This window comes from Mizuhopecten yessoensis, unplaced genomic scaffold (assembly GCF_002113885.1).
Source record: "Mizuhopecten yessoensis strain PY_sf001 unplaced genomic scaffold, ASM211388v2 scaffold11139, whole genome shotgun sequence".
Taxonomy (NCBI): Eukaryota; Metazoa; Mollusca; class Bivalvia; order Pectinida; family Pectinidae; genus Mizuhopecten; species Mizuhopecten yessoensis.
In genome coordinates, this window is record NW_018408899.1 from 385,394 (window position 1) to 412,571 (window position 27,178).

At 34.9% G+C, this 27,178-nt stretch overlaps 1 protein-coding gene and 2 long non-coding RNA genes across 3 annotated transcripts; 2 read left to right on the forward strand and 1 right to left on the reverse strand.

Annotated features, from left to right (window-relative positions):
• The first annotated feature begins 1,448 nt into the window (after positions 1-1,448).
• On the forward strand, positions 1,449-3,226 carry LOC110466614. Its single transcript, XR_002464753.1, has 2 exons — positions 1,449-1,545; positions 2,457-3,226. It is a non-coding gene; the product is annotated as an uncharacterized LOC110466614 (long non-coding RNA).
• Positions 3,227-4,041: 815 nt separating this feature from the next.
• LOC110466612 (mimitin, mitochondrial-like) lies at positions 4,042-16,281 on the reverse strand. The gene is made up of 6 exons (XM_021523202.1): positions 15,965-16,281; positions 12,255-12,350; positions 6,824-6,864; positions 6,236-6,310; positions 5,416-5,485; positions 4,042-4,669 (listed from the first exon to the last, which is right to left on the reverse strand). The coding sequence occupies exons 1-6, from the start codon at positions 16,122-16,124 to the stop codon at positions 4,569-4,571; spliced, it is 543 nt and encodes a 180-aa protein (XP_021378877.1). The 5' UTR covers positions 16,125-16,281; the 3' UTR covers positions 4,042-4,568.
• A 121-nt stretch (positions 16,282-16,402) lies between these two features.
• On the forward strand, positions 16,403-26,526 carry LOC110466615. Its single transcript, XR_002464754.1, has 3 exons — positions 16,403-16,640; positions 18,524-18,598; positions 20,359-26,526. It is a non-coding gene; the product is annotated as an uncharacterized LOC110466615 (long non-coding RNA).
• Positions 26,527-27,178: the final 652 nt, after the last annotated feature.

Genomic DNA, 27,178 nt, shown 5'->3' on the forward strand with positions numbered 1-27,178 from the left:
TGCACTACATAAACGACCTAGCATCACGCCTACAATCCACTGTAAGATTACATGCGGACGACACGATAGCTTATCTGACCATAGCATGTGATCAGGATGCTAAATGTCTCCAATCTGACCTGGACAAATTAGCCGTATGGGCAAAAAACTGGACTATGTCCGTCCACCCGGACAAGTGTAGCGTACTTTCTATAACACGTAGTCGTTCTCCCAAAATGTTTGATTATACCCTTTACGGACAAACCTTCAAACATGTAAATACTGCTAAATATTTGGGCATTACGTTCAGTTCAGACATGCGTTAGGAGAAACATATGACCAACATTTGTGACAAAGCCAACAACACTTTAAGCTTTTTAAGACGAAACCTCAAAATCAGCTCCAAAGGAATTAAAGAACAGGCATACAGATCTTTAGTTAGGCCATCAGTTGAATATGCCAGTACTGTATGGGACCCATATTTAGAACAAGACATCAACAAAATTGAAATGGTCCAGCGGAGAGGAGCAAGATTTACCTTAAATCGCCATGGCAACAGTGTAGGAGATATGTTAGATACTTTAAATTTGCCACCTTTAGAAACAAGAAGACAAAATGCCCGCCTAGCCATGCTTTACAAAATTAAAAACAACCCGGATGCAATTGACTCTACAAACAAACTACTCCCAGCTACACGTCTATCTAGAAACCAACATGAACAATGCTTCTCCATACCTCACTGCAGAACCCAGTATAAGAAAATGTCCTTTTATCCACGCACTATAGTTGATTGGAACAGCCTCCCGCCAGATATCGCCTACAAAAAAATCACTAGTGGCCTTCAAATCTGCCATCCTAAACTTTAAAAAACCGTAAAGTAATGTGTGTTTTTATCCTTATCTATTTTTATTAGGTGATTATTTCTAAATTAGAAAAATCATTAGCAGTACATCAGTACACTCCTGTACGGGAAGGGTTCAGAAAGGTGGCCAGTGTTGATATGACCAACACCGATTAAGAACCCTTCCCCAATACAGAGCAGTTGTAATCTTTGTTAATTTGGCAATTTATTTTTGGTTCCATGTACAAAAGCACAGTTCTGTACAGTAAAAGTTCCTAAAGTTGGCCAGTGTTGATATGACCAACACCGAGTAAGAACTCTTCCTAATACAGAGTAGCTGGTTCTAAAAAACAAACAAACAAAACACTAAATAATCAACCTTCAAATTTCCTTATTATATTAACTATTAGTAGTATTCTTCCTCATACTTATAATTATTATTATTATTATTTTTGTTTTTAAACATTTTTAATTGTACTATTGCGCACGCACAAACCAGTGTCATTATATTCGGCAAGACGAATGAGGACACTTACATGGCAGAAGCAGAAGAAGGGGCATGCTTTAGAATGCTATAAAAAGCAATATCTACCAAGAGTTGTCGTTCCTTTACACCACCGCAAGATTTCGAGTTATCGAACTTGACCTTTATTTACTTCCGTTCAAGATAGCCGGCTCATAAACACATGACAAATGCAGAACGAAGTCAATTTATCATACCGCTGGTATGTATCACTGCTATATAACCTTACATAAACAAAGATCATTCAAATAGTTTTTCAAAGCAAGGACTACGATGCAATTTAAGGGAAAAGATCATGGAACTTGACACGTCACTGCTGTCACTGAGCACTTAAAACATTTCTCAAATGACGCGTGTTTCTTACTAGAGTGAACCTCGTGTGGTTATTTTTGTGTCTGTGTTTGGAATCCCTAGCTGCTAAATTCTAAGAATAAGGATAAAAATATCGGCATAGTGCAAAATCTCGAATAGGTATGTGGGCGTTGCCCCCACCTAAATACTTCAATTTACTTGGAAAGTTAAACTTGGTAATGTATAAAAAGTGTATCTCTCTTGTAAAAGGCATACTAGGCTATGAAGAACCCACTACTAGTAGTAGAAGTAGTAGTAGTAGTGGTAACTCCCTCCTCTTGTAGGAGAACCAGCTCTTAAGGCTGTATGTTGATTCTGAAGCCAGATACATTAAATACTTGAATGGCGGTTAGAAGCTGTATAGCTGGAGTGGGAGACATATGTAATGGATATAAGTCTGTATTGCAGTGTTTACTGAGTAGTCTATTTGAAAGTAGAGCTTAATCAAGGACTATAATGTGAAGAGAGAGAGACAGTTTAAACGACCTATATCCCACTGAGTTACCCGTTACATGTCTGAAAATATATTTAGGGGTACTGTATGTAGGCAATACTATTTCTTTTTCATTGTTTATAAGGGTTATCTATATGGGAGTATAATCTTGACTTTTCTTTGAAAATTGCCAAAAGTTTACTAAAGATAAAATTACATATACATTTTTATTTACCGCAACAAAAAGATAAATCTAAGAAATATGTATATTTATCTCAAATATTCATATTTTATTTATACGTTTATTGATATTCATTTTTACATTGTAGAGAACTAACTAGAAAAAATACTACCATTGTTGAAAAGAAAAAGTCATAAAGAAGACAGCTCTTGCAGTTTCAAGTCAAGAAGTTCAGGGAACAAATATAAACTCTCAAACTAGCCATGTTTGACTGGAGAGAATGGTTGGAGTATATCTTAAGATGGGCAGCTACTAGTCCATGGGAATTTGTGTTCACAATCCTCCTTTGTTTGTCACCGTTCTTCTTCATCAGTGCAATTCTGGCATGGAAACTTGCACAGGAGATTGAGGCAAAAGAAAAAGAGAAGAAAAAGAAAGCAAAACGAGAAGCAGCTATTAAGAAAAAACAGCAAAAAGCAGACTGATTAAATATGAATAACTATGCAACTTATTGCATCAACATGGAATGACTTTTCGATATTTCCACTTAATGTTAATTTTAATTGTTTCTCATTCCTGAGTATATGTGAATTGAAGAATTTCAGGATTTTTGAATGGAACAATGTCAGAGTGCTTGGAATGAAAGATACATTATGACAACATGAAGAGTTTTCCTGTGAGAATTTCTTGTATGTGAATGTTTTAATGATAGTTTGAAAGTTAATTATAAGAATAATATATTCTGCTCTTTTGTATGTAAAATTTTATTACATATTTATCCATTAAGCATGTTTGTCTCGAAAGAATATTTGATGTCAAAATGAATAGTTCTCAATAAATAGAGACATTACTGTGCACAATCTAAATGTCATATACAGATGTATGTATTATACATGTAATTACATGCGAGTCATTATATTTGTCAGTCTTTGGTCTTTTTGTAGCCACATGTATATTATTTAGTAATATTAACTTATTAAGCCTATTATAAAATATAGAAGTAACCAATGAGGATAAGATATCGATTGTAGTACGATATACTATTTAAACTGGATTCTGTGAAGTCTAGATTTTTATCTAAACTGAATAAAAAAAGAATCAGATTGTAACATTGACAATGCCTAGCAACTAGCCTCTACAATCCAGATAACAGTCACATTAATTGTGCAAACACGTACGGAGCAGTGTGCAGCTGGCGACCACAGAACGGTCAAGGGGAGACAACTCATTACATTCACCAAACCTTTTTAATTTCTCCGAAATAATTCTTTTGGAATATCATAAATCATAAAACAAGTTTTACTATTTAATGCAAACTGAATGATAGGGCCATGAACAGACACCAGTCTGCACGAGAACAGTATTAAATTCAGGATGTAAAATGGTAATATGGATTTCCAAGCCAAGGTTTACCGAGGGATGCACAGTATAGCTCTGCTAAGCTCAGCAGTGAACCATGATCCAATGTAGTGTCGCCTCTTACTCAGTTCCCCTCTAGGCTCAATAGGTGCTCAGCCTATATGTAACAACACACAATTTATAATGGATATCAGTCAACCTCTGTTTCTACCTTACACAGATTATTGTATTTGTATTACTAGGTATGTGTATCTATACATTCAGGTTTACTGTACTTACTAAGACACTAATGGTAATTGTTACTTTGATATTTAAACTCCATTTAAAAGTTCTGAAAGATATTATTCAGCTTAAAAAAACACGCCAATATAATGTACTTTATGACACAATTTATTCATTCATAGTTATCATATAAACATATTCACCATCCCAACATTACCAGATTGGCACAAAAATGATCGTATACAATCAAAATGTTAATACCACATGTTCATTACATGTTGATAATATAGCGGGAACAGTATTTCACTGCACTGTATTAAAATGACTCCATTAATATCTTAGCACACCAATTAACAGAATTCCTTCATCTGGCATCTTAACTTTGACCCACTGTACAAACTATGTGTACATTTGTATTTTATGTATTATTGATATACTAGGTTAAGGAATTATTTAACCTATGCCTCAGATTTTTATAAGAATTTCTTTCTCAAAAGTAACTTAAAATTACATGGTCTAAAGAAAATGATGTTGTTGTTTGAAGTGTAACAATAAAATCTGAAATATAACATTTCCAGAACAATGGAGTTTACAAATAGTGCATCATCAGTCTTTACTTCAGAATAACAGCGTATGTACAATTTCTTTCAAAAAAACAAACTGGCCATTACAGTTGATGTCACGACACTGTTCTGTCTATGGGTGCTTCTTTATCTTTATAGTCCAACTTTCTAGTAGATCCTGATTTTAATTCCATATCTTCAAAATCGGGATGTGGTTCTGAAAATAGAAACCAAACTTTCATATAATCAAAGACAATAGTTATACAAAGCTGAGTGCACATTATTGTGTTATGTTTAGATTTTTCACACTTTGTTACACTAAAAGTATGTAAGGAATACTTTTCTATTTTGGTCAGGTTTTGAGGTGATAAAACCAGTTGAGCACAAGGAAAATGAACACCGTAAGATGTTGAAGGAGAGTGTAAACATGCATTATAAGTACCACATAATATGAAGGAGAGAGTGTAGACATGCATTATAAGTACCACATAATACATCTAATATAAGGGAGAATGAGATCCAACGTCCACTAATGGATTCAGTGAAGTTCTGTGTTCCCCAGTTGATGGATTCCGAAATGGAATTCACGGCCATATAAGAGTAATTGCTCTTCAAGTTGATCTTAAAACCTGAAAAACAATCCCAAGCAAGTTGATGGCTAGGTCTTGTTTGTTTAAGCTTTATTGTCTACAGGGCACTAAAAGCAGTGTTCAGGAACTTTTTTTATTTACTGGAGTAGTGATGTTGAGTTGACATTTTACCTGTGAAAGACAGCTCAAATTATTGTGGTGAAATGAAAATGCAGGTGGAAAGTAGGATAGACAGATGAAGTTCACTCCCAATCTTGATTTATGGCAATAAAAAAGTATCTGTACATGACTGTCTTAACCAAATATGAGTTATCCCTTCTTTGGCTTTCCTGTGTAAAATATTCAGCCTGAACAGTAACACAGTTTGACTTACGTTTTTCAAGTAATTTGGAGGCGTCCAGGTTTGTAGAAATTTCACTATTTGCTTCTAATGACAATTTTTCCTGTAATACAGATAAAAAGGTTAAGTTAACAAAAAGAGGCATACTTGCCAACCCTCCCTATTTAGGAGGAACAGTCTCGATATTGGACCCTGAAATTTAGTGTATTTTCAACATGTGAATTTGCTACACTATTACCATATTCAAAGATCTAATGATTTCATCTATAAGAACAACTCAAAATATGTCATTTAAAGGGTTATTTTATTGAGGTCATGGCTCCTAACTTCGTATTTAACATATAGAGGTTGTGGTTCTTAACTTCGTATTTAACATATAGATGTTGTGGTTCTTAACTTCATTTTAACTTGTCCTGGTCGTGGGGACACAATTTATTTGAGCTTTCAGATTCTCCACCATGGAAATTTCTAAAATGTTGGCAAGTATGAAAACAACAAAACCAATTTCATTTTTTCAGACATGAAGAAAAATGATAACCGATGATCTTTTAACATGATGATGTTTCCCTAAAATAAACATGACATGACTTCAGCGTTACCTTTTTTTCATGAATGTACAAAGATATTCTTGAATGCCCATCCCACTTCCAACACCCAAACCCTCTAACTTTTTTAACCAATTCAAAATTACGAGGTAAAAGTCTCACTTAATTTCAGCAATTATTTAAGCAAGACCAACAAAATCATAATACATATGTTTTTCTTACATAGCTCCAGCACATGTAAATTTTGAACTTACAAGCAGCAAGATTTTACTAATAGGATAATTGGAGAAATAATACTAGTGATATACCTCTTCTTCTCTGGTTTCAACTTCCAGTGCTCTCTGTCGTGTTTTCATCATCGACATATAATTGTGTTCAATTTCCTGCAAAAGAAGGAATTTCATTGTACATTTATATATACATCAGGCAGACTTTGAATAATTCTTCTAGCCCAAATAACATTTTCATAGTAAATATTGATAATTTTCATTTGCCCCTACGTAATATTTACCTATACTTGGATTCAAGCTATACAATGTGGAATTGCACATCCCTGCACACACATTTCATGGAATTATGTATACATTATATATGTACAGATTCTTAGGGATCAACAATCAAAGTGATTCAAAATACATTTGGATAATTTTAAACAGAAATTCAAAAGGATCAACTTAACTGATGGTAAGCAATCCTTACCAGCACAGCTACTTTCGAATACACTGCTATGACTAATATTCTACGAACTGCATATTTATAGCAATCTTATAGAACAGATTTTTTGAATTGTGAATCAAGTTGATGACTGAAAATTAAGCCCTTCATCACAATATAAAATTAAGTACGACTTTATTCAAAGTTTATATTTGCAGTTATATCCTCTAGTATGCAAGTACCTGAAGTGAGGGCGGGGTTTTCCTGCTGTGCCGAAGCCATGCTGAAAATACAGACAAAAATATTAGTAAATGTTTGTATTGAAACCAGAAAAGTGTCCAGTGGTTCAGAAGAGGAAATTGTGTGTAGAAATTACTGATTAACAGACAACTGATACATCTGTACAGCATAAGCTCACCAAGACGTTTTGGACCAGGTGAAAGTAGAGAAACTGAGCGAACTCAAAAAGATAAACCCCCGCTTCGTCTTATCTAGGTATTCAAACTTTGTCTGCAGGAGGCATAATATTCAAGTTACAAACCCCATCCTTCATAATATACTTTTACTGTGATAAGTTACAGACAAGCAAATTTGTTGAATTTATATCTCCCGCTTGCAGGACATATTGTAGGTAAACATTATTGAGGTTAGGTTTTAAACATGTGCTGTTGAGACATAATGTATAGCTTGAAACTCGGAGAAAAAAAAGCCTTGCACAAAAGTTAGACTTTTTATTAAACATGTAGGTATTACAGTGTAAATTAATCGTTTAGTCCATCAGAGTTTACTAACCTCATTAATTCTCCATAAATATGCACAAATCACATCGGTTGGCAAACTTAGCATGAGTGCGATGTGCATACAGAATTTGGTTGAAATATCTGAACAATATCTACAGCAATTATCACACGAAAACCAAAGAGTGCCCGAGATGGGTGGAAAGACAGAGAAACACAAACATTGTTGTCAAGTTTGAAGGAATTTGGCTTATATTTGCTGGAGTTATTAAGTGGAAACTGCAGATAATGATTTTTTTCGTTAATCAAGGGGCCATAACTCCACCAAATATAGTCTGCTGAAAGTGGTCATCGAACTTGGTCGAGCCCTTAAGGCATTTAACCCTGGTACCAAGTTTAAAGAAAATCGGTTAATATTTGTTGCAGTGATTGCACGGAAACGGTAGATAATGGTGTTGTTTTTTGTTATTCAAGGGGCCATAACTCCACCAAATATAGTCTGCTGAAAGTGGTCATCGAACTTGGTCAAGCCCTTAAGGCATTTAACCCTGGTACCAAGTTTAAAGAAAAATCGGTTAATATTTGTTGCAGTGATTGCACGGAAACAGTAGATAATGGTGTTGTTTTTCGTTATTCAAGGGGCCATAACTCCACCAAATATAGTCTGCTGAAAGTGGTCATCGAACTTGGTCAAGCCCTTAAGGCATTTAACCCTGGTACCAAGTTTAAAGAAAATCGGTTAAGCTGTTATTTGTTGCAGTGATTGCACGGAAACGGCAGAAAATGGCGTTGTTTCGTTATTCAAGGGACCATAACTCCGCCAAACCCAAATTAATATCCCCCGTTTCGGTGATAGCGAGAAATAAAAAAAAGTACAACACTAAGGAGGAGTTGAATTTATAAGGCTTCTGAAGCAGAAATTTAAGTTTCAAGAGCCATAACTCCAGGAAAATCAGTCTTTATACACATCTCCATATGATGTATTTTCACCATGCTACGTTACGAACAAATCTAACAAACAGTTCAAGAGGAGTTTTGTTTATAATGTTTCTGGACCAAATATTTTAAGTTTGAAGTGTCATAACTCTAGGAAATATATTAACCAGAAGTCAAATATCATATTCCTTTCACCATGTACATCTAATTATGATGTACTTGCACTGTATCAAGTTACAAAAAAATCCAACATGGTTTAAGAGGAGATGTGCTTACTAATGATCATGGATGGACGGATGGACAGTATGAACACCTTAGTCTTGCTTCCACTTTGTGGCGGCGAGACCAAAACTTGCTGTAAGATATGTAGCTTTCACTAATTTCATTTAAAAAAATCAACGTAAACACATTTAAGCATACTACTGAGTAGTTTAGCTGCATACAGCATCGGATCATAACTCATACACATGTACATGTGCAACAGGCTTACAGGACAGCAACAACATCCCTAGAGGGCCTATATTGCTCACTGTGTGCTTTTAAGCAATTATGGCAAAATCCTCCTATTGAAAGTAAACTGGGAAATATTTTTCTGTTTTGGTTGAAGTCTAAATGCATGTGTATGGTTATAAGGCTTGAGTTAATGACGCTGAAAGTAATTCCCCATGGGCCCAGCCAGACCCCATGGCTGACCCTGTTAGCAGTAGCATGTGTTTTGTTTTTTAATGTCCATCAAGTTAAGGGATGATATCTTGATCATTTCCAAGTTATGAATCATGGACCTAGCTTCCAAGGGCTTGGCTGAACCCCTTGGTCAATCTTATTTACATAAGTGTATTAATGATTTCATACATAACCATTACAAATATGTTTCAAGGGTGTAGATTTCAATTATTCAAATGTTTTGACCCAGGGACTAAACCCCAATAAACTGAAACTGTAATTAATTATAAGGTCAAGCTCTGGTAGCATTTTGTTATACCTACAGATAGCATTTTTCATAGAGTTATGATATAGGGATCTCAAACAATCCAGATTATAACCCAGAGACTAAGTACCCAGGGATGAGTCAAGACCCCTGGACCAATCTTGAGCAGCTGGTAGCATGACTACATTTGTATTCTCATGACTAGGAACTAGGAACTGTTACTATTATTTAAAGGGTGTGTATTCCTACTGTTTCCATGTAATGACTCTGCAGTTACTAATTGACCAGGTTAATCGACAACAGACTGATATAAAAAAAAGTCGATAAAACGTCAGAATAATTCGGACTACCGGGAGTGCTGCCCCCTTCCCCCTAGCCAATCTTAGCATGAACATTATAATATCCCTATCCTACACCTTTAGGCATGAAAGAGTATTTTTCTATCATTCCAACTACCAGAATAAGCCTAAAAACCATAAAAATGTGTTTGGACTGGCTTTCATTTTGAAAACTATCCATTTTCCCCCTGAACTGTTTAGACGAAAACGAATTCGTCACGAGATTTAGCAAACCCCATATATGCAAACAGAGTTTGCGCAGAAAAAAATATCTCATCTTCCTAACGTTGCCTTTTCCACATTGCGGCATCAGTGTTTTCCAAATTCGTGATGTCATATCATTGTTGAGACATTGTGATGTCACGTCATGTGAAATGGGGTGTAAGATAGAAATTTTCTACACCCCTTTCTTACCTTGGACATTTCTATCTTACACACACGGGAATGAGAGAAAAATATATATATTCAACTTTTCTTGCTCTGCAATTGTTTAAATGGTTATAGGGTTGGATTAAAAACTGTTTTCATGCAAGGTCCAGGGACTAAGTCTCCAGAGGTGGGGCTGAACTCAGAATCAAATCCTAACACTAGGATTTTGTTCAGCACTTTATGCCTAGCAGCAGTATACATAGATAAGGGGATATAGCATATTCTGTGTTATGTTATGACCTTGGTTGTATTCATCTCTTAGTGCTCAGTCAGGGCATAAGGTTCTAAGACGTTAGGGATGGACTAGACCCAAGGGCCAATTCTGGTAACATGAATGCATACTTTACAAGTGTATGTGGTTAAAAAGTGGAGTTTTTGATAATTGTTCAAGTAATATATCTCTACAGTGACAATTGCTCTTTTTGGGCCCTATATATATTCCACCAGACCTGGGGTCACCCAACTTTATTTATAAAACAAGGGGCCAAGAGGGCCTGTATCGCTCACCTGAATATGTTTAAAATAATTGGTATTAAGTAAAGATATAGCACTCCATGGTAGGTGCTGTAAGGTACATATGAAATTTCAGAAAGATCCACTCAGTACTTGAGATATAACAAATTTCAAACAGAGCCCCACCCCTATGCCCCTAGGGGGGTCATGCCCATCGTTTATACAAAATTGAGTCCCCTTGGCCCAAGGATGCTCCAGACTAAATTAAGATAAAATCCCTTAATCCCTATGGTAGAAGAAGGATTCCCTCTATTTCCCCTATAGGGCCCAGCCCCTCAGGTCCCAGGGGGGGGCCACACCCACTGTTTATACAAAATTGGTTCCCCTTTACTCAAGGATGATTCACACCAAATATGGACCAAATCTTTTCATTCCTACAGAAGAAGGATTTTAAAGAATAATTTGCTATGTTTCCCCTATTGGGCCCCGCCCCTCAGGCCCCTGGGGGGTCAGACCCATGGTTTATACAAAATTGGTACCCCTTCACCCAAGGATGCTTCAGACTAAATATGGAATAAATCCTGTCATTCCTACAGAAGAAGAAGGATTTTTAAGAATTTGCTATATTTCCCATATTGGGCCCCGCCCCTCAGCCCCCAAGGGGGCCAGACCCACCGTTTATACAAAATTGGTTTCCCTTAACCCAAGGATGCTCAACACCAAATATGGACCAAATCCTGTCATTCCTACAGAAGTAGAAGGCTTTTAAAGAATAATTTGCTATGTTCCCCTATTGGGCCCCGCCCCTCAGGCCCTTGGGAGGGCCAAACCCATGGTTTATACAAAACAGAGTCCCCTGGGCCCAAGGATGCTCAAAACTTAATAAGGATAAAATTCCTTAATCCCTAGGGTAGGAGAAGGATTTTGAAGGTTTTACCTCTATTTCCCCTATTTGGCCCCGCCCATCTGCCCCCAGGGGGCCACACCCACAATTTATACAAAATTGAGTCTCCTTGGCCTAAGGATGCTCCAGACCAAATTAAGTCAAAATCTACTTGGCCGTTCAGGACTAGTAGCGTTTTAAAGGAAAAGTTGACAGACAACGGACGACGGACGCTGCGGTATGGCATAAGCTCATCATGGACCAGGTGAGCTAAAAATATTCACCTGGCAGTATTGATATTTCAAACAAAAACATACTGTCGTAACTTCAGAACAAATTTAGTAAATATCCTTGTATAGCTACGTACCGTATACTTAAGTTCTTAGGGAGTACAAGTTGCAAATTTTACCTCTATTTCCCCTATTGGACCCTGTCCATTACGTCTTCTTCCACTTAAGTCTTAAGTCTCCTTGACCAAGAGGCACAAACCAAATTTGGCTGCAATTCATAAGTTATTGAAACTAAAGAAGTTTTACCATTATTTACCAGGCCCTGCCCCTTCATCCCCAGAGAGTCACACCTTATGTTGACAGTGATACCCTTTTGAGTCCCCTTAGTCCGAGGATGCAACATATCAAAATCATTATCAAAATTGACGGAGTAAGATTCACAAGATCCATATTTCTCTTAAGTCTTATTGAGTCCTACTCTTTAACCAGGGGGAGGGAGGGGGGAAACCTTCTGCTTCTAATGCCATGAATTTTCTTTGCCCAAGTTGTGGTGACACACACTGGTTTATAACAGAACTTATATGTAATGATGAACTAAATTGTGTCAGATTTGAACCCAGAACCTCCAGATGGATATTGTATGATATGTAAAGTATTGGCATATTGACAGTGATTTCTTGGCCTGTAAAATATAGGCTACTGAATTTTCAGCATGTCTTTTTATGGAGTCAAAATTTACCATTCCATTCTGTTGGTATTTCTAGTTCACTGTCCACCTTGGTCTGTCTATGAAAAGGTTTCACATAACGCCAACCTTTTCGATTCCTCCTCTCATCTGAAAAATACATATATAATGTAACAAGTTTTGACAGGTGTCAATTTCAATGCATCAAATATACATGTAATGTAACAAGGTTTGAAAGGTGTCATTTTGACAATGCATCATCGTGCTGAGTTTTATAATTTGTCACTTTTCAAGGATACCCTGCATGTCTATCTTCACTTCACATGCACAATCAATGACAATAAACAGCAGAGAGTGTAAAGGTATCCAAAGTATATAGATGCCAAATTACAGAGAACAAATCATAGTCATAAGTATAATCATCACTTCCATAAAGAAAAAACTTAACCTTTGCACATGAGAAATTCATGAGCAGCTTATGAACAACATGTGCACTCAAGAAACAAGTTAAATTGTATGCAAATGAAGAAAACGGGACAAATTAAAACAGAAATTTTCCAAATTTGCAGCTGGTATTTTTGAACTGCCAACATGGTTAGGAGTCAACACTACAGAATTGCCATCTCCTCAGCAAAATGTTGTTGAAAAGATACAAGAAAAGGTCAAAGATGTTGTTCAAGAGAATAGAAATTTGAAAAGAGAGTTGGAGGAAAACAATGGAGAAAAAGACTACCTTATGAATGAGGTGGAATTTTTAGAAAACAAGTTAATTGAAAGTTTAACCATTCTTAAGACTTTATAAAATACCTACAGAGAAATCATAAGGACACATTCCATGGAAAAGGTAGCTTTAGAAAAGAAACCATCTACACTGTGAGAACAATATGACAAAATATCAAATTCATTTGATGAAACAACAATGAAATTACAAAATACCAAACAAAATATAATGTTAGAAATGTAAACAAAAGACAAACAAGATATCCCAGAGGGATCTTGGCGCCCACCATTGTACCATCTTCACTAGTTCTTTGTCAGTTCGATCATTTCTCTTCTTTCCTCTAATATGTTTGATCGAGTCATGTTAACAGTAAATGCACCTTGAGGTAACTTTTGATCTAAACTTAATTCTGATGTGTATGAAAGCCAACCTTCAAAGTGAGTTTGTCATTTCACATATTTACTAGTACAGTACTTAATGTGTAAGAAATAGAATCGATCATTGCAATATGAGAAAGATCTGTTTAGTTTTTCCTTTAGCCATTTTGTTTTTATGATCAGCCTCAAAATATAACATGCACAACGAGGGATCAAGGGGAACCTACATATCAAATTTGAGAAATATCCCTCAAGTTATTCCTGAGAAATAGTACTAACAAACCTTCAATGCCAAAAAACGAAGATGGCTGTACGTAGGCCATTTCGTTTAACTGATCAGTTTCAAAAGTAAACATGAACAATAAAGGATAGTGGGAACCTGGCCAAAAATTATTTTTTGGACAAGTAAAAATTTGAAGCAAATGACATATTGGTGGATCAAATAATTTTGGGAAGAAATATTTCCACAGCATTTAACACAATGCTTCAGCACCTTTAAATTACATATAACATGACAAGGTTTGTAATATGTAAAAAAGAATAAAACATCATATTTTTAATTCTTCAACTCTAGTTAAAACCTGACATGATCCACTCCATTCAGGTCTTCCCAAAAAGAAATACACAAAACTTGCACCTCAAAGAAGACACCCTCGCAGTATTTATATAGAAAATCAGAAAAAAAATCATCACACTTTCTAAATCACGGGCAGTTCGATTCAAATCGAAGTAATGACAACTGAAAAATGTACTGCCCCCCCCCCCCAGTTAGTTTGGAAGGGACTATAATTTCTTTTATATTCATCAATATTTCTTTTTGTTGGGCCAGTGACTACCTCACTTTTGACAACTTTTAGTAACTCGAGCAAGACTTTAACCGCCATTGGCGAGCAGGCGGCCGTCCATGTCAGGCACTGCTGCACAACAAGGGAACAAGGGGAACCTACATATAAAATTTGAGAAAGATCCTCCCGTACTTTCAAAGAAATAGCGATAACAAACTTTCACTAACAAAATCCAAGATGGCTGCCTGTCGGCCATGTTGTATATCTGATCAGTCTCAAAGGTTGCCCTGCACAACAAGGGAACAAGGGAAACCTACATATTAAATTTGAGAAAGATCCCTCTCGTACTTCCCGAGAAATAGCGATAACAAACTTTCACTATCAAAATCCAAGATGGCTGCCTGTCGGCCATGTTGTTTATCCGATCAGTCTCAAAGGTTGCCCTGCACAGCTAGGGACCAAGGGGAACCCACATATAAAATTTGAGAAAGATCCCTCTCGTACTTCCCGAGAAATAGTGATAACAAACTTTCACTATCAAAATCCAAGATGACTGCCTGTCGGCCATGTTGTTTATCCGATCAGTCTCAAAAGTTGCCCTGCACAGCTAAGGACCAAGGGGAACCTACAGATAAAATTTGAGAAAGATTCCTTTGGCACTTCTTGAGAAATACCGATAACAAGAATAGTTTAAGGACGGACGACGGACGGACGGACGCAAAATCCGAAGACAAAAATTTCAATATCACAAAAAGCTGACACCCACATTTAATAATTCAAACACTTAATTGTTTGTCTTGATTTCTTTTTTCATTTGAGCTATAATATATATATTGCATATATCTTAAAACCAGAAATTGACACCAGACATCTCTATGGGTACATTCCTGTATCCTGTTGAAACGGTTGAATCGGTTGAACCTGTAAAGAAAACGAAAGGTACAAATCTGAGCCGAGATTGACCTCAGGAAAATTTGGACGTGTAGAATGAGGGGTTCAGACGTACCTAACCGAAACCAAGATGCTGACTATTGCTAGTTTATAAAACAATGTCAAGCCAGCTGTGTGACATGTAGTTTTTAAGATACATTATGTAATTCAGTGAACGCATGAAAGAAGGGCATACTATTATTGATATATTGTTTTTTATTCTCCAAAACTGTGCATTTTTAGCTCTGCTTATAATGTCTAAGTGCATTCATTTATCGTGAAATATTTCTGCGCCACACGTACCGTTTGAACCAGGATACACGAATGTAGCCTTATTCAAATTATCTAAGGCTACATTCGCGTATCCCGGTTGAAACGGTATGTGTGACGCAGAAATTTTCTACGATAAATGAACGCACTTGGACTTGAACGCAAAAGTCAGCATTTTAATTTCGGCCAGGTACGTCTGGACCCCTCAATCTTCTTCATCCTTCTTGGGTGTGGACTTGGTCCGCCCAAGTACGGGAGTAGACTTGAACTGTAACAGGAGTGTAAAACGTCCCGGAGGATTCTACACGTGCTGAATTTTCCTGATGTCAGCCTCGTTTCAGATATGTACCTGTCGTTTTCTTTACAGGTTCAACCTGATACGCGAATGTTCCCCTGGTGTTAGGAAACTCGGGCTAGCTCCTGTGATACTGGTCGTGTATCTCAAAAAATTGATGTAACCAATATATTTCTCACTCTTAATATATTCAAGATATTGACAGGAGATTGACGGTTCCAGGTTAGTTCATAGGGACCTGTTACCTTAGTTTATATAAAATATAGCTGTAACAAATTCTAAGGTCCCTGACTGCCTGAGCTGAGGCCTAGGGTTAGCTGGCTGTGTTGCTGTGTTGTGTACTGTTAGAACAGTTTAGAATGGGATCATGTTATCGACATCTTTACCCGCAAGTCTTTCGTAGTATTTGTTCCCCAGGTGATCTTCTCCTTTTAGTATCGAGTTTGGAGCACCGAAAGAATTCCAAAAATGTCGAAAGATCCGTAAGAGCGAAGAACCTTTTCTCTCCATGTTGTCTGTTGTCTGCTGAATTATTGCAGAACACATTTAACACAAGTCCAAGAAAAATGGATATGAAGCATTATGACCTTGGCAAAATAATTTCAAGTTATGTCTATAAATATTATAAATATATAGTCTATATCGATTTATACTACCAGATATGATATTGTTACAATTTAGAGGCAACGGATTGCCTCTGCTTTAGGGTTTTACTCTTAAAAAACACTCTCTTTTTCATGTGCTCTTTTGAGTATTTTATGCATTTAGTATCACCCTACTTGTGACCAATCAGATTGCTTGTTACATAAATTATAAAAAAAGATGGCTGCTGAAAGAGGGACAAGATTTTCTCCGGCGAAAATTTTCACTGGAAATAAGTTTTCGAATGATGGAAGCTTCTTAGAAATGTTTAAAAAACATATGGAAGAGAAAGATGAATTGAATTCAAACACAACGAAGGAATCAGACTCCTCAAATGTGGATAAATCGTCTTCCTCTTCTGTTGGTCAAGAAACTTCCGACTCGACGGCCACTGACAAAAAACCGGTTGTTTTACCTATTGTAAGGACGGAAACAGGAACACCAAAGAACATTTTTGAAATTGATTTTTTATCGAATTAAGTTATTGTTCTTGAATGCCTTAATTGATGTCTTTTGTCATAAAAGGGAAGGAACTCTTCCTCACTGTTAATCAATGATTTTTTATTTTTTTTTATACTGAAATGGTGAATGAGTGAAATAAAAACACACAAAGTTCTGTTAACACTAGGAGCGAATAGGAGCGTATTTTTTTAAACATAATCCAATAATTATAAATAACAAAATGAAATACATTTGTACACAAAAAGTTATCAATTCTGATATCTTAGTTTTTGTGAAAATGACCAACCATATTACTGACATTGTTCTCAATTAACTTAATTATCAGGTTGGGGAAAACCACCAACTTGCGTATAATACTATAATATACGCAAACTCGCCTATTATACGCCAGTTGGAGTATTGATTTGTTACTAAAAATAACCCAAATCGCTTTAACAGTAACTTTTGCAATATATTATTATAAATCACATTAATTTACGACAAGGTAAATAATATTTTGCTACAAGATGTTTACTGTTCAAAGACATTGGCTACTTGGAAGTTAGAAACTTGATGTAACTCTACCGGCATCCTCAATTTCCAGGTGTTACGATCGCGATCACCTACGCTCTATACGTGCTTTTTGATAGGTCAGGTTTTTTCTCCTGAAAACGTCCGTAGACCAATCAAATAGCTACCCGCGTGCCTTCAATTTTGCCATGACACATTCAAGGGGTGTAGAGAGCGTAGGTAATGGTAACCCCTGGGAATCGAGGATGCTCTACCGGAAGTATTGCATCTATGACTAAATAAATGTGACTTGGGCAAACAATTGGAAAAAGTTAAGCTTAAAGTGATTTTTACTATTTTAAGTAACAAATCCATACCCCGATTGCCATATAATAGAATCGGTGAATTTGCGTATTATACGCAAGTTAGTGGTTTTCTCCAACCTGATTATATACTGTATATGTAAGTTCAGTATGTAGTTGATGGGATCAATCAGTGCAAATGTGACAGGTGAGCATTAATTTTTTTCGTGTGCTATTTATAGCTGATCTACAACACACTATAAGCATTGGCATGGAGGTGAATCGAATGATACAATTTGTATTTTTTACAAAAATTTAGACAACTGAATCAACTTATCATTGTGCACAATTGCACCTCATTGTATTAGATACTGGATTGTGTTGAGAGAATGATGCCCTTTATTGTACATGTTCATAATGTTTCAAAGAACTTCATTTGTTTTCATTTCACTTTATTCCCCATTTCAGTAATAAAAATGTTACTGTAAATGGTAACTGTTGCCCAAATGCAGGATTATCATGTATGCCCATATGCTGTATCCACCGCTGTTCCTAGCCTGATAACGGTTTTAAGTCTTTAGATGATAGATTATATTTTGATACATGTAGTAGGCCTATAGCTACTGTACTGTGTTAATCGGTATAATTTTTTCATGGTCACAAAAACTCTATTTTTGAATCAAAATAAGGAAAACAATTGCTAGAGACGTTCCCAACCATGTTTTGACAGTTGTTACATGCATGTACATTCCCATTTTTACATCCTGTAGCAATTTCTCTGCTCCCCATGTGCACCACCTCACTCCAATATTTCTGGAAGAATATTGTCATTGCCTTGTCTCTGCATTTTTTGTCCAAAACAAATGGCATCAAAATGGTAGCTATGTAAAAAATTATATGGTGAATCAGAAATGGTCACTCAGCAATATGATATACATGTAGTGTCATGTTACCTACTGTACAATCATGATCAATGTACCTATGAGTATGTGATACCCCTGATATGATGAAAGAATTTCCATCTAAATTTGTCAGTACTTCTGTTGTCAGGTAGGGAAGAGGAAAGGGGCTAATCGTGCACTCAAAACTGGTATTGTGGCCAAGAAACCAAAACCAGAGAAAAAAGTAAGTAGCAAGGGTCTGATGCTGGTGTATGCTGTGTAGCTTCACAAGACAGTCAACGCACCTGGCATATATATTTTTCATGTACACTGCCAGTATCCTGTAGCTAGTTAACTGATCAACGGTCTTGGGTGATTTTCTGGCAAAGAAACCCAGTTACAACTCGACTAGTATTTTTCTTTTCTACACATGCAGGTGTAATCCCAGATGTGTGTTACTACCAAGTTTCTTTTTTGAAAATTAAATTGAACAATTGAAATTTAATTTGAACAATTCTGGAAATAAAAAGCAACTGATCATTAAGATTTTTTTTCTAATAGAACAAAACTTCATTTCCTTATCTTAAGTACAGATGTTTAATAAACAGAAGGGGTGAACAAATTCCCACATTTCCATTCTTTTAAATAATGTAAATAAAAAGAAAGGAAATGTGTTGTATGGCACTTAGATACGTAACCAATTATTCCCAACTCAAGGAAGGTTCCTTTAAAATACCTAGAAATAACCCTGCAGTTGAATTGTCAAAAACAATTTTGGTACTTGGCAAAAAAGAAAAATAATAAAAATAAAAATAAAGGAAATAGTGAAATAATGTTTTTATAAGGCTATATATTGCACATTAAATGTGCATTGATATTAATGAATTATTTAGTACCCTAGGCCTACTGTAATGGGATATGCTACAATGTAAATGACAGTTGGATGTTGTAGTAATAATGTAGTGGAAACTTCATGTACATATAGATGTCAATTTTATGATTTAATTATAATTTTAGCTGGTGTAAACCAGTGTAAAAATTGACTTTCAGTTTTAATAACCTCATCCTCTTTTGGTAGATTTCTCGTACACTACTCATAAACCTTCAGTGACTCGTTTATGGTGACATGTTTTCAGATTCTGTCTAGATCTGCCAACTGTCTATCAACAATTTTGTTATTGCTTTTTGACTAACTTTTCTAAACATCCTTACAAATGTTCATGATGTTGCTTAACTAAGTAAAAAAAAACTTTAAAAATGTTGTATTAAAACACATACTGTATTTTTTTGGGATTTCTGAATCAGTACTGAATATGTTATTTAATGTCGGTTCCTTCAATTTGGTTGGCTGATGGTATGGCTTCTGCTTTAAAACAAAACTGTTTTTATTCAAATTTCAGGAGATTGTAGTACAATTGTACTGGTATATAGTAAGAGGCAGATCCTTTTTTTTTTGAAGGTTAATCAATATTCTCCCTATATTTATCAATGTTTCTAACTTTATATTCACTACATGTACACTTCATGAGATCGATTAAAGCATTGGATTAGTGACAGCTGAGACTCTAACCATAGTCATTTCAATGGTTCAATGAGTACAGGACTCAGAATTCCCATTGGAATTTTCAATGCTGGATGCTTCCTGCTAATTGCTTCAGAGTTCCATTGTAAATCTGACATGTTCTAATTCTTTTTACCAGTAGTCATCTATATCTACTTGTTAGTGGTAGATCTTGTATTTGAACAAAAAGTGTTCTACAAGGTGGTAAGTGGTTTTTTTAGATTTCCATAAATTTTGATGGAACATTTAAATGTTGTAAAACATTGGCTTTTTCTTTTTGCCTATTCATACTTAATATGTAATTTCATGTACATGTATGTATGTATTAGGAAAATTCTTAATGATATTCATATTTGAATGGTTGTTTGTAGAAAGATTTACGGTAAGAATTTTAGAACTAAGGAAATTTTGGTTGTTGTGTGAAAAGATTAGATTCTTTTCAGGAGGAGTCTGACGGTAGCGCTTGGTCTAAGTATTTAGCTGAAGTGAACGAATATAAGTCTAAGATGTGCATGGATGAGGACAAAAGCAGGCCACTAGTGAAATGAGTAGTCCATGCAAAGTGAGTATTGGAGGACAAATGCAGGCTGCGGTGGAACGAGAAGTTTACATGGGAAGTAACCATTACGACATCTCTGAGAAGACTTGATCTGCATTAATAGACTGTTTTCTGAGAGACGTTGACCAACCTCAAACTTTTCTACCTTATAGCTATAGCTTCATTGTAACATCAGATTGAAATGTTTGCATTTTTCAGTACTTGGGGCACTTGATTTTCCAGACTGAACTACAAGTCTTTTGTGCATAGATTAGTTCATTTTTGGAAAACTAAGTTTACATTTTTACCAATGCAATCTTCAATTTGTTTGATAAGTTGAAGAAAGGAAGAGATTTTATTCAGAAATTTAAAATTTGTACCGATCATTTGGAAGGTGTAACCTATTGTGCATACTGAAATTATTTGATACTGATTTTTGTTCAATCATTGAATTCTGGTGGTACATTGCTTTCCAGAAAATTGTGAATTTATATATCCTTGTATAATGGAATTGTACTTATTGAAAAAGTGAGCAGAATCTGTGCATATTTCAAAAGGTTACATATATATATAGATCCTAGATTCTGATGGGCTGACACACTCCAGACAGCAACTTCCCTTAATACAAACATTGATATGTCAGTCCTGCTTTGTTATTGATGCTCAGGCCTATAGTTCAAAGATGAATGGAATCCGTGCTGTACCCGTAACTGATATATAAAGGGGAATGGCTACTTGCTTAGTTCTGATTGGTGGTTGAAAACAATTTTCCTAATTATTTTTGAAAATATAAGTTAAGTTTAATTTTTGTATACCTGGTAGATGAGAATTGAAGAATCTTCACATTCAGTTAGGATACAGGCTCTGACTTAATTCTGATTGGCTGTCTCTTTCTTGAGATGTTTTACGTTCATGTGTAGATTTTTACCAAAGTTGGTGCATGTTTTCATGTCAAAAACTCAGACCATTTGAACTGCTACAGTTTGAATTGAACAAATACTACATTTTTAATGATAATGAGGTTACCGACACTTCCTCAGTTCTGATGATTGGTTGTCATTTTTTTTCTCTCGAAAATATCTTTCCAATGTGTGTACAGGATTTTAACAAATTTTGCTTATGCTTGTTTAATCTTAGTGTTCAAGATGGCTGGAATCTGTGTTTTGTAATGAGGATACAGAAGGTTTTGCAGTTCTGATTAGTTGATGCTATGTCCAGACTTCAGACATATTAAGATGGTGTTATGATTATTGTATGGATGAGATAATTACAGTAACGTACATACATTCTATGAATTTCCATTTTTTTAAATATTTTTTTTGTGTGTGTGTTGTGTGTACTTAATTGCCTTCAAGAATTAATTGGACTCAGATCAGCAATACTTTTACCAAAACATAATCAATATAGTGATTTTAAGACCTGGCTTAGATATGGCCAATCATGTCAAAAAAGGTAGCACATCAGATTTCATTTAGACCACATAGTCAACTAGAGCTAATTAACGTGTAATAGATGACCAGGTTTATCTGTCAACCTTATAACATAATATGTTGTTCCTTGTAAGACATATCTATTCGCTGTACTACCATCTCAATATTTATTAAACTTAGTCACTTTTTAAAAGCCAGCGACAATCTTAATAACAGTCTCAATTTTTTGTGGATTTTTTTTTTTTTAAATGCAGTCAGTTTTTTAATCCTGACGTGTACAGTAACACCTCAATATAGCGCTCCTCATGTGTTTGTCACATTGTTAAACCCCTTCATCATGCCAAAATTTTGCTGGACAAAATGTGGCAGTATAGCAGCATTCAGATTTGTTGACTTTTGATGTAAAATTCTGAATTTTGAGTCCTTTTATCTAAAGTCACTAAGTTAGGTTTTCACTTAAACATATGTTCTTTTTCATGGATTACTTCAACATTTTTTTGCATAGAACAACCAGTCTTTTAAAAGATATTCTGTCTGGTATCCTATACATGATGTGTTTGTCCTGTACACCATTACACATTGTGATGAAGGGATTTCAGAAAGCTTGTTGGTTAAAAATTGTAGGGAAATACTTAACTAAATGTACTTATCTTTTACTTTATTTGATTTTCCAGTTACCTTTCAGAATGCAATTATTATCAATCTCCGGAGAATGACTGTGTCGGTAAACACAGATATAATATATATATGTAACAATGACTTCCAGTAAAAATCTGGTGACATGATCATGAATGCTGCTACATCTTTTTATTTTACAATGAAACTTTCCTGATGACTATTCCATTAATATAGTTGGGAGCCTGTCAGTGACCACACCCTTCTATTTTCTTTCTTGGCTCCACTAAAGTCATTTTAGCAACAACTTTTAGACTCCATCACTGATGTATTATTGGTCATAATTGCCAACTTTTTAATCTGTCTTACTCAAAATTAAAAGTATAAATAAAATGTGTATATGTACATCCTAAGGATTTGTTTCTTCCCTGATACTCCCCCAACACCATGTAGTAATATCTGGAATAATTCATCTCAAAGGGGACCAAATGTCTGGAAACTTAGAAAGATTAAGGTCTAATAATTAGCATAGGTTTTGGGATTGGGACAGCTTAAATTCACAAAGGTTACATAAGCATCCTAGTACATTGTATTACGCACATACTTGTAAATATTTCTTGATAAAAAAAAAGAAATCATAATTGTACAACTGCTGAAAGTTTTATGAGTTTTTGTTTAGTTCTGTACATGTGTAACACGTTAAAATTTGTCTTCACTACGCATTTTATGTGTATATAGCTTCTTGTCCTTCAATATGTCGCTAAGCAATAATATACAATCATCTGCATATTTGAGAAGCTACTTGTACTTTTAAGGATGGTATTTTTAATTATGTAAATAAGATAATAAGGTAGAGCAACCCACCACTTTCCTTCTTTATACATGCTCGAAAATTTATTCTCCTGTGAATTTCATGCTATTTTCTGTAAATTCATACAAAGACAAATAAAGGTTGCATGCTTTTTGAGGGAGGGAGATATTTTGACAATAAGTATTAACAAATATAACTGCATGGTAGGACAATGTATAAACACCTGGTTTATGATCAAGATATCTGTGTATTAAATCGTCATTACAAGATGTTAAAGAAAGTTATGATAAATATATAACTTTCACTGTATGCATCTTTTTTGATGGGCAAGCAACTCAAGTTAGGAAATTGCCAAACAAATTAGAACCGTCCCTTTTTGGAGATACAACAAAGACTGCGGGGACTATCTACCTTAAGAAAAGGAAATTTGATACATATGTACGGTATACATGAATTCCTGTAGAGTAAAACATCATAAAATCTATCCTTGTGAATAAAAGCAACTTCTCAGTTTGAAGATATTTGTGAAACTGGATCGTATAGTTTCACACCGTGTTTGATAGTTGTCAACCTGCTGGACGTCCGGGTTGACAGTCATGGATGTGTACTTATATTGTACAGGTAATACAGAGTTGCTCGGATACAAATGTTTATATAAATTAACAATATATAATGGTGTTTTTTTTTGTTTTTTTGTTTGTGAATCTGGAATTTATAAATGTATATCATAGCATATACATGCATACGTTTCACAACTCTCAACAGATGTTATTAAGTACAGCCTCAGTTATGAAAGTGTTTGGATGGATATAGCAAGTCATGAGGAGTTTGAATGTGTTTCCTTTCATTATAATGACCTATGACATTAATATGGACTTTCACCAGTCAAAAATTGATGTTCGATTGGTTTGTAATGTGCACTGCACTTTATGTGTATTTTAATTATTACATCGTAATTCTCTTTTACCCCAATTTGAAAAGAAGAAAAAGTATGATTTTAAAAATGATATCAACATTATGGTATACAAATGTTCTGTTGTGTTAGTGTTTGGTTTTCAACTGAAGTATTAAGCTCTCACTAATTAGTTTTAAACTTTTAAATTAAGTCTCTTGGTAAAATTTTAGTGTCAAGTTTTGTAAAATTTAGAATTTTTAAATTAAATAACTTGAGTAAGTTATACAATCGTCCCAAATCATGGCTTTTTGAAGAACCTCAATATATGCAATGTATAACTATATACAATAATATAAAGATTAGATACTGTTTTAAGAACTAGTACTGGTGTATATTTGAATATGACTTGTTACTGCCAACCTTTTTTTTAAGCTACTGTAATACATAATTACTTACATGTATTCCACACTGCAAGTGGGAAATACTATAAGCTTCTGTTAAAGTGTTATGATAAAAGTCAGAGATTTATTCTGTTAATTTTAGTCTACTATTGATGACTTCTGTAAGAGAAATTTCTGTGTTTGTTTGAGTTGATTTAATTTTTAATTTATTGGAATATGTCTCATTTAGCTCCTCTTGCCCACTTCCTTTTTCTTGTGCTAAACCTATAGGGAATGTTTAGATTGTGAAGTGTTGTAATTTTGGAAATGTGTTCCTTAAGATCCAGTCATTTTTAACTATCATTATCTTTGGGTAATGTACAACTCAAATGAAAATTGTATTGAACCATTTTAGTTGAAAGTGATTTTAATACATTGATTCTAGTTTTTACCAGATAGCAGAACAATTTATTGTGGTTTTAAATTGTTTTAGTCTTTACAATAACATCCACATTGGGGGTGATAGGCCCGAGATAACAGTCATCATAGCTCTTGCTTTTATTCAATGTTACTAGATTTAAATAGCCAAAAGGAATGTATGAAATGGAGCAGATGATAAGATCATGTCCCAGTTCTACAAGCCATTGTTATCCTAACATTTGTTGATAAAAACAGTTAAAATGCACATATCCCCTCAGTGGTATAAATTTAACACAATGTATAATTTAGTACACATAAATTACATATTAGGAAATTTCTTTCAAAATTTCAACTTCAGAAAAATTTCCAATTTAAATATTCTGGTTTACTTGCTTTAGGCTAACAAGGTTTTGTTGGGTCATGCTTTTGATCCACTTTGCTAGCCAAGGATTACGATCTGATGAGATAAGACCGGATCGTACCGGATCGTAACATTAACCCTTGGCTAGCGAAGATGGCTTTTGATGAGATATAGCCATTTAGCTGTTGTTATATATTTCCAAAACTATTGTCTTGTTAATGTCTGCATATTTCCGCTGATGGTCTTATAGAAATACTGATGGTTGTCCATAGTCTCTTTTACTTTGATTTTTATTTGATCATGTTTTTAATTTGAATTGTTAATTTTCTTGTGTTATGTTGCGAGTAAGAGGTCGACTGAAATATTTTATTTAATTATTGTTCTAAATTGTACAGCAATATTATGAATGCAGAACATTATATATTTTTTGTTGTTATTTCAAATATGACTTTTTGGGGGAATTTGAAATGCACAAGAGGTAATGCTGTGAATTTAGCAGTATATACAGTATATGTAGTAGCTTTAATCCAGACACTTAAGTTCCAAGCAAAATTGGCTTAACTTGAAACAACTTTTTTTACTAGTAAAAGTTTGAATAGGAAAAGTTCCAGTCTGTCTGTAAAACACAGGCTGGATCATAAGACAAATAAAGTAGAGATGATGTTGGCTTGATTTACGAAGCTCCACGTTTTATATGGTGATAGCCTTTTTTGAGTTTGTATGTCATTTATCAGGGTTTCATATTCTTAATGGTCAATAAAGGAAAAGCATTTCAGCATACGTAGGTAAATATCAGTCTATCAGTAAAATCACTTATATTATACAAATATCAAAAATTTGCTTTGAGTTATCACAATCTATTGTTAAGGTTAGGATTATTCATATTTATTTGGTAATACCTGTATATAAAAGCACAAACGATAATGACCACTGAGGACCTTTGACCTCAGTTTTTTGCAAGGCTGTCAATGAACAGAACAACTGTATAGTAAATGTTTTCAAGATGATTATTTTTTAAAGGTTCAGAATTATATTGTTTTAAAATAAATTTTGTATGAATGATTTGCGAATGATCCTATTTTGTTTGGTTGGTGTTGTTTTTGTTTTTCTACATTATACATGCAATTATAACGCAAGAATATAATAAATCTCAACAAAGTTTTTACTCAAGCTTATTCTTTTTTATTATTGTTAGTTCGTCTATTAAATACTTACCAGTGGAACTAAATGTCAGAGGAATGGAAATACATGTTTAAAAAACCCATTGCAACATCAAAAATTTACGTCTTTTGACTACAGCAGATTTTTAGCTCACCTGGCCCGAAGGGCCAGGTGATCTTATGGCATGGTGCGGCGTCCGTCGTCTGTCCGTCGTCCTCCGTCCGTTGTCCGTCCGTCTGTCGTCAACATTTTACTTTTAAACAACTTCTTCTCTGTAACCAAAAGGATGATATTTGGCCAGAAGCATGCTGGGGTGAAGGGCTACCAAGTTTGTTCAAATAAATGACCTTCATCCATTTTTAAGGTCACAGGGGTCAACTATGTTAAATTTTTTAAACAACTTCTGAATAACCAAGAGGCGTAGGGTGATGATATTTTGCCAGTAATATGCTGGGATGAAGGGCTACCAATTTTGTTCAAATAAATGACCTCTATTTATATTCAAGGTCACATGGGTCAAATATGTTTAAAAACTTTTAACAACTTCTTCTGAATAACCAAGAGGCCTAGGGTGATGATATTTGGCCTGTAACATCCTGGGATAAAGGGCTACCAAGTTTGTTCAAATACATGACCTTGACTTATATTCTAG